Source organism: Sphaerodactylus townsendi, linkage group LG15, assembly GCF_021028975.2.
Source record: "Sphaerodactylus townsendi isolate TG3544 linkage group LG15, MPM_Stown_v2.3, whole genome shotgun sequence".
NCBI classification, from domain to species: domain Eukaryota; kingdom Metazoa; phylum Chordata; class Lepidosauria; order Squamata; family Sphaerodactylidae; genus Sphaerodactylus; species Sphaerodactylus townsendi.
The window spans coordinates 2,044,939-2,057,993 of NC_059439.1; the positions used below are offsets into that span (position 1 = coordinate 2,044,939).

The 13,055-nt window shown below is 47.3% G+C and overlaps 1 protein-coding gene across 1 annotated transcript in view; it reads right to left on the minus strand.

Annotated features, from left to right (window-relative positions):
- The window catches only part of SCN4A (sodium voltage-gated channel alpha subunit 4), a 118,649-nt gene that overhangs the window by 38,117 nt on the left and 67,477 nt on the right, over positions 1 to 13,055 (minus strand). The window contains exon 18 of the mRNA XM_048517496.1: positions 4,383 to 4,958. Coding sequence (XP_048373453.1) covers positions 4,383 to 4,958 — 576 coding nt within the window. The remainder of the gene's footprint in view (positions 1 to 4,382; positions 4,959 to 13,055) is intronic.

Below are 13,055 nucleotides of genomic sequence, written 5' to 3' on the forward strand. Positions count from 1 at the left end.
TTGTAAAAGCTGCCAGGGCAGCTGCATTTGCCGTAAATAGTGGTGGAGGTGCTGACACGTAGAGTCAGCATCTCAATAAACTCATTTTTTATTTTCACCACTCTCGCTGTGTTGGGTCCTGTTTCTGTTCCTCTGCACTGCTGAGAGCTGGCGTATCTGGGAGAATAAAAGTTACCCAGGCAGCGCGGTAACAAACTGAGGCTGCACGGCAGGATTGTCCCTGACTCAAAAGCTATGCAGCCACATAAAGGCTAACTGACGCTGACCAGAGTTTCTTCATTTCTGACCCCTCATGCCACTGCTACCGAGAGGAGATTGGGCCGGTTGCATTTGAGAAGCCGATAACATAAGCTTCCACAGTCCAAAGTTGGTGGCAGGAAACATGACACAAGGAAAGGAGAATTTGGCTGGGAGGCAACTGGGTGCAAATTGTGTGTGTGTGAGTGAGTGTGCGCGCGCGTGTGTGGGCATGTGTGTGAGCGAGCTTTCCAGGCTTGATTACAAATGACTATGAGGAGGAGAAGGGCAGAATGAGGCCAGCAAGAAGAGGAAACTTGCTGAGGGTCCCACAATTAGATCCAGCGTTAATTCCTCAGTGGGGATCATCTCTGGACATGTGATGGGCCCCCGGGAGGCATCTGGGCAACGAGGCCTAAATACATAAGCATTGAATCTCAGAAGACATCACTGACTGACCCTGCTGGGGCAGGAGGCCAAGGGCTAGGAATGGTTCCCTGGAGTTGCTCAGGAGTGTAAATTGTGACTTAAAGGTGAGGATAAACACTGCAAGACGTCCAGCGGTCGACCTGCCAGCTTTCCAAGGGAGAATTCTAGGCTCTTTCCTGGCAACTGAAGGCCCCAGCAAAGGGTCCGTAGGAGGAGGACATTAGAAAGCATTTGAAAACCTCAGCTGGTCCAGATTGCAGCAGAAAAGTTGCGCAAGGGTGTCAGGAAGAAGAAGAAGAAGAAGAAGAAGAAGAAGAAGAAGAAGAAGAAGAAGAAGAAGAAGAAGAAGAAGAAGAAGAAGAAGAAGAAGAAGAAGAAGAAGAAGAAGAAGAGGAGGAGGAGGAGGAGGAGGAGGAGGAGGAGGAGGAGGAGGAGGAGGAGGAGGAAGAAGAGGAGGAGGAGGAGGAGGAGGAGGAGGAAGAAGAAGAAGAACGAAGAAGGAGGAGGAGGAGGAAGAAGAAGAAGGAAGAAGAAGAAGAAGAAAGAAGAAGAAGGAAGAAGAAGAAGAAGAAGAAGAAGAAGAAGAAGGAAGAAGGAGGAGGAAGAAGAAAGAAGAAGAAGAAGGAAGAAGAAGAAAGAAGAAAGAAGAAAGAAGAAAGAAGAAGAAGAGTTTATATCCCCCTTTCTCTCCTATAGGAGACTCAAAGGGGCTTACAAACTCCTTTCCCTTCCCCCCTCACAACAAACATCCTGAGGCCAGGGGCATAGGTAGGTGGGGCTGAGGTAGGTGTGTTTAATGGGGCTCAGACAGTGACATAGGTATAGATTTTTTATGGGTGGGGGGTTCAGGGGGTCCAAAGTTATGGACCCTCAAAGGTGTAGCCCCATCTTCTATTAGCTCCCATTGGAAACAATGGGGGGGGGGGGTGAGGGCATCCTCTTTGGGTGTCCATAACTTTGGACCCCCTGAACCAAACCTGTAAAGAGTTGGGGTGCTTGGGAAGGAAGTTGGGGTGCCCTGCACCCAGCATGGAATGTTTTGTTCCTGTCTAATGAGGGCCAGAAGGCAGCTGGGCATAGCTCCATCTCGTCACATCTAGGAAACTAAGCAGGGTCGGTACTTGGGAGACTAGAACCAGGGGGCAACTACTGCAAATGCTGTGGGGGGGGGGGGGGAATTAGGACTAATAAAAGGAAACCTTTCTTCACACAGCGTGTGATTGGTGTTTGGAATATGCTGCCACAGGAGGTGGTGATGGCCACTAACCTGGAGAGCTTTCAAAAGGGCTTGGACAGATTTATGGAGGAGAAGTCGATCTCTGGCTACCCATCTTGATCCTCCTTGATCTGAGATTGCAAATGCCTTAACAGACCAGGTGCTCGGGAACAACAGCCGCAGAAGGCCATTGCTTTCACATCCTGTATGTGAGCTCTTAAAGGCATCTGGTGGGCCACTGCGAGTAGCAGAGTGCTGGACTAGATGGACTCTGGTCTGATCCAGCAGGCTCTTTCTTCTGTTCTTCTGTTCTTAAGACTCTGCTAAGAAAGGCCGTGGCAAACTACCTCTGCTTCTCACTTGCCTTGAACGCCCCATGCTGGGGTTGCCACCAGCCTGCGCTGACTTGACAGCACTTTGCACGCAACAAGTACGAAAAATACGTCCGTCACAAATGCAAGACAGTAGCCCTGTTGAAGGTAAGAGGGGAGGAGCAACTAGTCACCCTGAGCAGCATCAGAGCAGAGGACCAACTTGTTGAGAGACCACAGCAAGAGCATCAGAAGAACGGAGGGAACGGGGAGGTCTCTCCAGAGCTCCCAATATTTCAATTGATCTCCAGGCTGCAGCTGGAAGCGGACATTTCTAGGGCTGGGTGGCAGTGGGGTTGCCACCAGCCTGCGCTGACTTGAAGTCAGCAGGGGACTCAGCCCTAACACTGGCCCTGATTGCGAAAGACAGCCAGGCAAGGTGTCTTCCAAGGAGAAGACCTGTCGGTATTTGGCAAGTGCCAGTCACACAATCCAGTGATGAAGGAGTTAATTTAGTGCATGCTAATTAGTGAGTGAGGTCAGAAGTCACTGACCAGGTAATTGATCCCTATTGGTCAAGCAGACCTGGCGTGGGCTATATGCGGATCTGCACAGTAGGCTATAGGTCAGTGATGGTGAACCTTTTCGAGACCGAGTGCCCAAACTATAACCCAAAACCCACTTATTTATCACAAAGTGCCAACATGGCAATTTAACCTGAATACTGAGGTTTTAGGATAGAAAAAACGGTTGGCTCCAAGGCGCGTGTTACTCGGGAGTAAGCTTGGTGGTAGTCGGTGGCTTTGCTTTGAAGCAACTGTGCAACGCTTCAAACGGGTGAATAACGACTGTAGAAGGGTTTACTCAGAAGCAAGCCCCATTGCCAGCAACCGAGCTTACTCCCAGGTAAAGGATCACGCTTTATTTCTTCCCATGAAAATCAGTAGGGTTTAACAGCGCTTAACAGGGTTACCTACACTGCTTCTCCAAAACTATGTCTTAGGTTTAATCTCCCTGAAATAATTGCTATTATCACATGACGAACTTTGTGCATGCGTGCCCACAGAGAGGGCTCTGAGTGCCATCTCTGGCACCCGTGCCATAGGTTCGCCACCACTGCTATAGGTTTATATTCTTTGTTACTCTCTGCACATGCTCTCTAGTAGCTTGTTAACCATGTAATAGCCAAGTGGGAGCTAGCTGAAGGAGCTAGCTGCTTAGAAAAATATTTCTTCTTTTCTATTCAAGTTCCCCTACCCTTCTTTTATAGTAAGTGCACTTTCTTTCAGTAAGCAACTGACTCTGTCTCATTATTGCGCTAACTCAGCTTTACAATTATTCCAACAGACGATGTTGTTGTTGTTTTAGATTCTGGCTGCGAATTCATTTTCTCTCGGACTGTAATTCCCTGGTCCACCGTCTGCTCTCTGACACCCATTCCAACCCCTGGTTTTCCATAATTGAAGAAAAAATGGCCTCTATTGGACTGTCAGTGGATTCACTTTGCCCTTTGTCCTATTCAGAAGCTTATAGGAAATTAAAAGGTCAACTGTTGGATAGAGAGTTCTCTACCCTAATCACCGCAACCAAGAAAATGTGCTCCCCCCTGTATTTTTCTCTCCCATTTGAACGGGGCCACTTGGCACACTACCTATATTGCTTAATAAACCCTGTTCAAAGGAGAGCCATAATGCTCGCCAGGTTTAATGTCATGCCTTCTACCTTGTTACATGGCAGATTTAATAAGCCAAAAAAGGCTAAAAGATTGTGCCCATGTAACGATGGCTCAGTTGGATCTCTGGCCCACCAATTACTACACTGTCTCAGATTCAAGGAAATCAGATCCAAGTATGTGAATCTTACTCCTTTACATTTACCAGATCTCCCCGATTTAATTAGATTACACTACTTGTTGGACAATCCTGATCCTTCTCTCTGTATGATAGTGGCAGACTTCCTCCTGGAAATTACTAAACGCCAGTAGATTTCCTTCGACCTGCATTGTATATGCTTTTTAATCTGTTTTTTATTACTGTTGTACTGTTGTCTATGCCAATAAAGGCTTGCTTCTTCAATTATTCCAACAAGAACCCTTCGTGAGCATCCAGGGAGCACATCTGGGAAACCACTGGAACATCACCCCGGTCCACCCCACTCTTCCCCTCTTCTCACAGGTATCCCGGACTCACCTTGATGTCTTCTGCTGTCTCTTCCCCTGTGTCTGTCTCATCATACAGGTCAGACTCTTCGGAGGCTATTGGGACATGTATGGTCAGGCTGGGATTGTTGATGAAGTTCATGTGATCCAAGTCATCGATGAATGGCGCTCTCTTGGCGATCTTATCCAAGTAATTCGGTTTGCAGCTCTTGCTGATGTCCACCCCGTTAAGGACCGGCTGTTTTTTGGGAATGCCGTCGATGTAATCTGACTTGGAGTCCTGGCCCACGTCACGCAGCTCGTCAATAACCGACTCTTTCTTCACGATGCCATCCACGTAGTCCGATTTGGAGTCCTGGCCGGTGTCCATGTGGTTGAGGACGAAGTTCTCCTTCTTGCCGTCTTCCTGCGGCTTGGCCGGCGGTTCCTTCTTCCCCTTCCACTCCTGGTGGAGCAGCTGCAGCGCCTTCTTCTTCACGAAGTCGATCCCTCGCGTGATCCTGCCAATCGCAATCTGCAAATTATTCATCTCGCCGTCGTCGTCGGACCCTGCCAGGCTGTCGGCGCTGAAGGAGCTCAGCAGCAAGGCCAAGAACAGGTTGAGGACCTGCAAAAGGTCGGGGCGGGGAAATGGGGCAAAAGAGACACTATCTTAAAAATTGGAGTGCTCCCTCAGAGATCAGGACATTGTCAAAAACCACAAACAAAACAAAGATCTTGTGGTAGATCAGATCAGAGAGAAGCCACCAAGGACACCAAGCCACCGCATTACCCCATATGTCCCCAGCTTCTGACCTCATGCCTGCTCAGCAGGGAGGGCTTCAATTTTACTGGAGGTCCCCAGCCCTCAGTGATGCGGTTGGCCTCCACTGCGAGGCCAGAGGACCTTCACGGCTCTGGCCCCTGCCTGGTGGAACACTCTCCCTCCAGCTGTCCGGGCCCTGCGGGACCTTGGGGATTTCCGCAGGGCCTGTAAGACTGAGTTGTTCCACCAGGCCTTTGGAGAGACCAGCCGCTGAGGGTGCCCCTGCTCCCTCCTCTTTACCCCCATGGGCCCCAATACCATCAGGACCCATTATTTCGCATTAGGAGGGTTTCGTAAGGGTCTAAGATACTACTGTTGTTTTAATTGTATGTATGTTTTTAGCTGATGTTTTATCTGTACACCGCCCTGAGCCCTTCGAGGATAGGGCGGTATACTAAATTTAAACAACAACAACAACAACAACAACAACAACAACAACAACAACAACAACAACAATAATAATAATAATAGTAACAAGAAGCATGAGCACACTGGCTGTTGTGGGTTTTCTGGGTTGTGTGGCCATGGTCCAACTTCAAAGGTTCCACTCACGTCTCTGGCTGGCATCTTCAGAGGCATGTCACACTGAGATGTGTTCCTCTCTGTGACGTGCCTCTGAAGATGCCAGCCACTGATGCAGGTTAAATGTTAGGAGCTAAAACCACCAGACTACAGCCACACAGCCTGGAAACCCCCCACGGCCAGTTGATTTCAGCTGTGAAGACCTCTGACAATACAGTGCAGACCAAAATTCGAGTCAAGAGGTCCTTTAAAGACAGTGATATGAACATATAGTTTATAATGTTTTAAGCCATATATTTAATCATATAAAGTATATTACAGGTAATTTATAAAAGATCAGTAAGATGCTGTTAGTTAAGCAAAGAACTGTAATTTTTTTAGTAGAGAGGCTTTGCTTGGAAGAAGGGGGGGAGATTTCTGCACTTTTCAGTAAAGTCTGATCCACATGCTGTGGAATTTGGGTATGGCCTCTCACCAGAAAGATAAAGGAGACAAGGCGTACAGAAAAACACAGAGAAGCGCGAAGTAAAACTGGGTTTGATATAGCAACCAAGATCTCCTTGAGCACGGGGCAAGATGACATAAAGAATACACGCCCAATTGTGGAAAGCAAGGTGGGCTTTGGAGAGGAGTGGAGATTCAAATGGCAATGTGTACGTATTCCAAATCTAGCCAATGGTCAGAAGACAAGGAGGGATGTTTTGTAAGAGGGGTATAAAAATTATGTTACACAAGCTAACAGCCCCCCTTTGAACCCCTCCTCCCCTGTTAGTTGCTGACAGAGGAGAGTTCCCTCTTCTGCGCAGAATTGAATGAAAACAATAAATCTCTGAACGCTGAAGAAGCTTTTGGATGGTTATTTTTGTAACCGGTCAGAGCTTTTGCTCTGTGGACAGGGCCTTGCCCTGTGCCTATCACCAGCGACATTTTCCAGGGCACCAGCTTTTGAGAGGCAGAGCTCACTTCGTAGAAACATGAAGGAAAGCACCACCTGATCACAGTAGTAATCGAAGTCTCATATAATTGCAAAGATGTGGGGCTATGTGAAGCAGGTGCTTTAAAAAAAGTGTAGATTGACATTTTTGAGTTAGTCCAAACTTTTCCTAGATAAATCTGTATATATTACACAAAACAAGAATGCATTTGTGTATTTTGCAAAAATTACTTGTTGTGTTCATCTTAGACTTCTGAGTTTTTGTCCAGGCTCTTAGTTTTAGCTATAAGGGCTAGAAATGTTTTTTTATTAACAAAAGGCAAGCTGACAGTCTCAGGGTGAGGGCTCCTGCACTTTGCTGACATTATGATGTACTTTAATCCCCATCTGTCAACCAGAGGCTCTCTGGCAATACATATGAAAACTAGCAAAAGGATAGAACACTCTAGTCCCGTGGTGGCGAACCTTTGGCACTCCAGATGTTATGGACTACAATTCCCATCAGCCCCTTCCAGCGTGGCCAGTTGTCCATGCTTACAGGGGCTGATGGGAATTGTAGTCCATAACATTTTCAAAAATATAACAGATTTCAAAAAGAATAACTACAGCAGAAGCGTAACCAGGTAACCCATTTCCTTCTTGACTAGGAACTTGCTTCCTCTGAAGGACTGGAGTATTTGTGAGAAATATACAAATGTCTGTACTTGAACTTTTTTGAATCCCATTGTGTCCCCCCCACCCCCCAGTATCGCACCAATACAAACTTTGCTACGCTTGTCCAGAACTGTGGAGCACAAACACCGCTGGGAAAAAAAAGAGAGAGAAAAGCTACTGCCCCAGATGAGACGCCATCCTCCCAAACCCTCCTCTGCCCTTCCTTTCTTCTTTTGCCATGAAGCATCTTATGCGGGTTCAGAGGCGTAGGGAGGGGAACCAGAGCCCGGGGCAAAATGGCTCCCAGGCCTGTCTGCCGCGCCCCCTGAGAGACCATGCCCCCCACGCCTGCTAAAAAAGCAACCTTTATTAACATATAGAGCCAGAGGGCCTGTGTGTAGTCTGGGCTTCTGAGGCTCTCGTGCCCGGCCTGATAGGGGGACGTGGCTATGTGGGGGAGGGGCCATTTTGCGCCCCCATGTGACCTACAATGGTGGCGCCTGGGACAAATATGCTTGGATGTTCCCATTGTAGCTACGCCACTGTGTGGGTTCCAGAGGGGAGAGCAAAAAGAGGTATATTGGAGAAACATTCTGGCCCTTTGTGCACGTACAGCTTTCGGCATGGCTGTGTGCTTTGCATTGGGTCTCCCTGCATTTCCTTGTTTACACACAAGGGGCATGCCTTATAGCAGTGGTGGCGAACCTTTGGCACTCCAGATGTTATGGACTACAATTCCCATCAGCCCCTGCCAGCATGGGAATTATAGTTCATAACATCTGGAGTGCCAAAGGTTCGCCACCACGGCCTTATAGTGTCTCTTGAGTCTAGCCACTATTTTGGCTGCCCCCTGAGGAGAATGCTCCTGGGTTCAGTGATTGTTTGTCATTGGTTTATGATTCTTTAAAAAAGGGATCTTTCTTTGATCCATTGCTCCCTGGACAGATCAAAAGTGTTTCAATTACAACAAAAACAAAAAGCAATCTATCAACCCACGGAAATGCTGTTGGAACGGCTCCCACGTGGGTGGGAGAAGGCGGAGAGGAATGCAAAAGTCGAACACAGCAAAATGCATATTGGTCTACTTCGCTTTCCCTGCGTGGGCAGGGGAAAATAAAATCATGTTTGACCCACTCCGGCACACTGCGGGGCTTCTCTGATCTGCGATGCCGTGGGTTCTGAAGGGGGGTGCGGAATGTGCACAACTGAGAATCTGACCCCAAAGGTAACGTTTGCTTGACCTGAAGAGACCAAACATGTGCAAAAGGTCTCTGAGCGACCATTCCGTGAGAATGCCCATTCTGGATCAAGCCGAGTCAGCTCTTCATGAAAGGAAAATCAAATTCAGCCAGCAAAAATCTAGCCAAGAGGTCTCTTATCCCTTCTAAGAGGCTCTTAACAGACACTTGGCCAGCTTTGGCAAGCCCCATAATACCCCCTCTCAGAACTGACCCATCTGACACACTTCTTTCTCAGACAGCTCAGAGACTGATGCCACACAAATACACGAGAAGGTTTGTTGAGGAGTGTGAATGTAACCCCCATGCTCAGAATGGGTTGACCCAGAAAGGGGTCAACCCATTCACCAGATGGCTCAAAGGGAGCCTCAAAGCAGCAAGAGGCTGCAGAGCTCATGTAGTTTGGAGGAGACAAGGCTACCAGACTCGGACCTTGATTTGTATAAACCCTTAACACCTTGTTAAGGTAACTGCAATGTTGTTGGGAACTAGTGGGAAGGTAGCCCCTCGGGGATAGGGCGGTATAAAAATCTAATTAATAAATAAATTTTTGCTATGTTGTAAATGTTGGAGTTTATTGTTTCAGGGCTTCTTTTTGTGGTTGTAATGGGTGAGAGTTCTCCTGGAAACCTTCATCATGTTGAATCCTGTTCACCAAGCCCTTGGAGTCTTCAGGAGCCAACCCACTTGCAAAGGAGAATTGGACTTGGCAGTTATCAGTAGACTGTAAATATAAGGACTTGAAAATGCAACCTGAACAGGACCTTGAAATGTGATGTTAAATGTTGATGTTATATGTTAAGAAAGTAAACCATTTTGTTTTTAAAAATTTGTTGTTGCAAACTCATTCCAAGTTCTGCCCCACAGAACCCACAAGCTGAGGTTACATGAACGCTGCAGAAGAGCACTGATGCCCAGCATAAAGTTTTGATCACACATAAAAACTATGCTCTACTTGGTTGTTGGCAACAGGAGGTGGCTGTTCAAGGCGCTTACTGGCTGCTGCCTCTGATGTCATGAACCTGAGTCCCTGGAGTAGTCTTTCAAGTTTTTTTTTTTTTTTAAAAGAAGTGTGTTGCTGTTGTATTGCCGACGGCTTTCACGGCCGGATTCAACTGGTTGTGGTGGGTTTTCCGGGCTGTGCGGCCGTGGTCTGGTGGATCTTGTTCCTAACGTTTCACCTGCATCTGTGGCAGGCAGCTTCAGAGGTGTATCACAGAGGGAAGTCTGTTTCACACTGTGTCTAGTGAGAAGAGAAAGTTTAGTGATGTGGCTGGCCTCCACTCGGGCCAGGGCCTTCACGGCTCTGGCCCCTGCCTGGTGGAATGCTCTCCCTCCAGCTGTCTGGGGCCTGCGGGACCTTGGGGATTTCCGCAGGGCCTGTAAGACTGAGTTGTTCCACCGGGCCTTTGGAGAGACTAGCAGCTGAGGGTGCCCCTTCCCCCTCCTCTTTACCCCCATGGGCCCTAAAACCATCAGGACCTATTATCTTTCATTAGGAGGGTTTTGTAAGGGCGCAGGCGATGCTCTAAGATACAACGGTTGTTCTAATTATATGTATGTTTTTAGATGATGTTTTATCTGTACACCGCCCTGAGCCCTTCGGGGATAGGGCGGTATACTAAATTTAATAAATAATAATACATAATAAAATAATAATAAATAGTGTAGTATATTGTCCATGTCCCAGGGTGGGGAACCAATCATTAAGTGTTTGGGTGGAACTTGCTATGCAAAGGTGTGGTTGAGTGCATTGTATTGCAGGTGAGGTTATCAATCCACTTTTTAAAGTACTGGGAGCCAAGCTTTGCTAATTTTCAGAGTCTCTTCTTTCTTATTGAAGTTGTCTTGGTGTTTGTGAATTTCAATGGCCTCCCTCTGCAGTCTGACACAGTAACCTTCAGAACTGTCCAGAATTTCAGTGTTCTCAAATAAAATGTTATGTCCAGTTTTGTTTAACACATGTTCCGCAACTGCAGATTTTTCAGGGTGGTTAAGCCGACAGTGTCTTTCGTGCTCCTTAATACGAATCTGAATGCTGCGTTTTGTGGTTCCTATGTAGACCTTTCCACAGCTGCAGGGAAAGGTCATGTGGAAAGGTCTACATAGGAACCACAAAATGCCCACTAGCCTAGATGGTGTCATATCCTGGCACCAATGCATGGCAGACAAGAGGTCTGGCCGTGACAGTTCAACAGAGCCTCCCTACTGCTGGGGGGCAAGGGATGGAAGAGCGCTCTGCCCTCCTGTGTGCCCCGGATGAACTGTGGCCTGACCCAGCAAGGCAAGTCCTTGTGAGGTGCTGGAGGTCAGCAAAGGCCCCTGATCCAACCCATCCAAGGTCCCTCCCCCGTTTGCCCCCCCCATCACCCTCACGGCCGGCACCACTGGGTCTGCCATGTACAGTAACATCAGCAAGAAAGCAGAATGTGTTTGCTGCATGAAGCCAGAGCCCTGCCCATCCACTGTCAATATTTGTGCCTCTCCCCTGCCAGGAGCATATCTGAGATGGGACTTTGCTGACATTCAAGGTCAGGGCTGCCCGCACATGGCTCATGCCTCATGACTTAACTCGGACCTTTATATAGCCCCCCTTTGCTTGCCTCACGACTCTTGGATGCTTCTCTTAAGCACCGGCTACAGTCAACGGTTGCTTCCCATAACCCTAGAGGCCGCCTGAGTCGGTTGTTTCCTCTACCAAGTTCCGCACCTTTCCTCTTAATAGCTTGCAACGGAAATGCCGAGAGAGACAGTAATAGAAAAATGACAGGTGGGTCAGGAGCACCGAAAACATGTCGGGTCTTGAGGCCAGAGAGCGCAAAATGCCAAAAATGGGCGGGGAGGGGCTGAAGCCAGGCTAGAAGCAACACACTCTCATTTTCCCCGATCCCAGATATATGTGAACACAGTGGTGGGATCCAAAAACCCTTGGTGGTGGGATTCAAACAGTGACATAGCGCCAATGGGGCTGGGCGGGGCACGATGGGGGCGTGGCCGGGCATTCCAGGGGCGGGGCATTAATAATTTCTCTGTTACTGTAAAAAACTCTTACTGTAAAAAAAAGTTCCTAATTTCCAGCTGGTATCTTTCTGTCCATAATGTAAACTCATTCTAGCAAGTCCTATCGTCTGCTGCCAACAGAAACAACTACTTCTCCTCTAATTGACTGCCTGTCAAATACTTAAGACTTTCAAATACTTAATTTTGTTTCTAGAAATCAACAGAAGGAGACTTTCCTTAAACAAGGAACTTTACCCTATTTCTGAAACATGTTTTTAAAACAGCCCAACAGGGAGAATTATCCCGTTTTCTCCCTTCGCTAACCAGCCACATAGGAAACAACAGGACTTTATGATTTTTGGACCTAATGGAATTTCTAACGGAAAAGCGGACCCAATTAGTGAGATCTGCTGGATCCCACCTCTGGGTGGACGTACTTATCCAGTGGTGATGAAGAGGCATTCTGTACAGGCTCAGAGGCTCTTTAGTGTAATGCAAGGGAATTGGATGAACAGATCTACTCACATATCTTGGTAGAGGATGAAGGAGGGACGTAGAAAGAGACAGGGCACTCCATATACCGGCCTGTGATACCTCCCTATTTTTGGCTATCATGGCTCTTTCTGTATTTCATACACCCCTCTTAAAATACAAGACAGCAGAGAGCAGTCTAAGCCCGTGATGGCGAACCTTTGGCACTCCAGATGTTATGGACTACAATTCCCATCAGCCCCTGCCAGCATGGCCAATTGGCCATGCTGGTAGGGGCTGATGGGAATTGTGAATCCTGTATCTGGAGATATAAGTCCCTACAGTCTAATCTAACCTCCCTCAGCACAACTTCTTCCACATTTTTTAAAAAATTAGCAATTGCTGGATCAGTGTAACTCCATAGAGTTTACCATTTTTAAGAATTATAATTGTTTATATTTTTTTAAAGATCTGAAGAGGCCATCTGGTGATACCTAAGAAGGAAAATGGTGGCTGTTGGTGGGGTGGGTGGGGGAGGCGGGCTGAGTCAAATAAAATAACCTAATGTAAGCAGAACTTGTCAAAATGCAAATATGCTTTGACTGCACTCTTCCATTTTAAAAAAAAACCACATCCAGATTTGGGAAAGACTGGAGAAAAATCTGGATATTGCATTCGTACCCCTCCTCGTGTTCCATCTCTGTGGCCCTGGCAAAGAAGTGTACTAAATACCTGGAAGTCCTGTCACTGCATCAAGTAACATTCCAGGGATTTCCCTAAACTCTATGGTAAAGATCATAGAGATCAGATAATTCCTAGAGTGTCGTTTGATGTGTGCCATTGTAACCCATGCCATTTTAGTATTTTTTGATTTTGTTGGATCTTAGGGCCCAGGGGATAAAAGCTCACTGAGCATGTGCAGTTGGTAAGCTTGCATACTTATTACCAACTGCAAGAGCCCCACCCTCCTCAATTGGTCTGGCCTGCAGTAGGAGAAGGAAGGCCTACAGCTTAATTGAGGGAATGACTTATTGTTTTACAGGCCCAAATTGAGGAAAGACCTGCAGCAGCTACATCAGA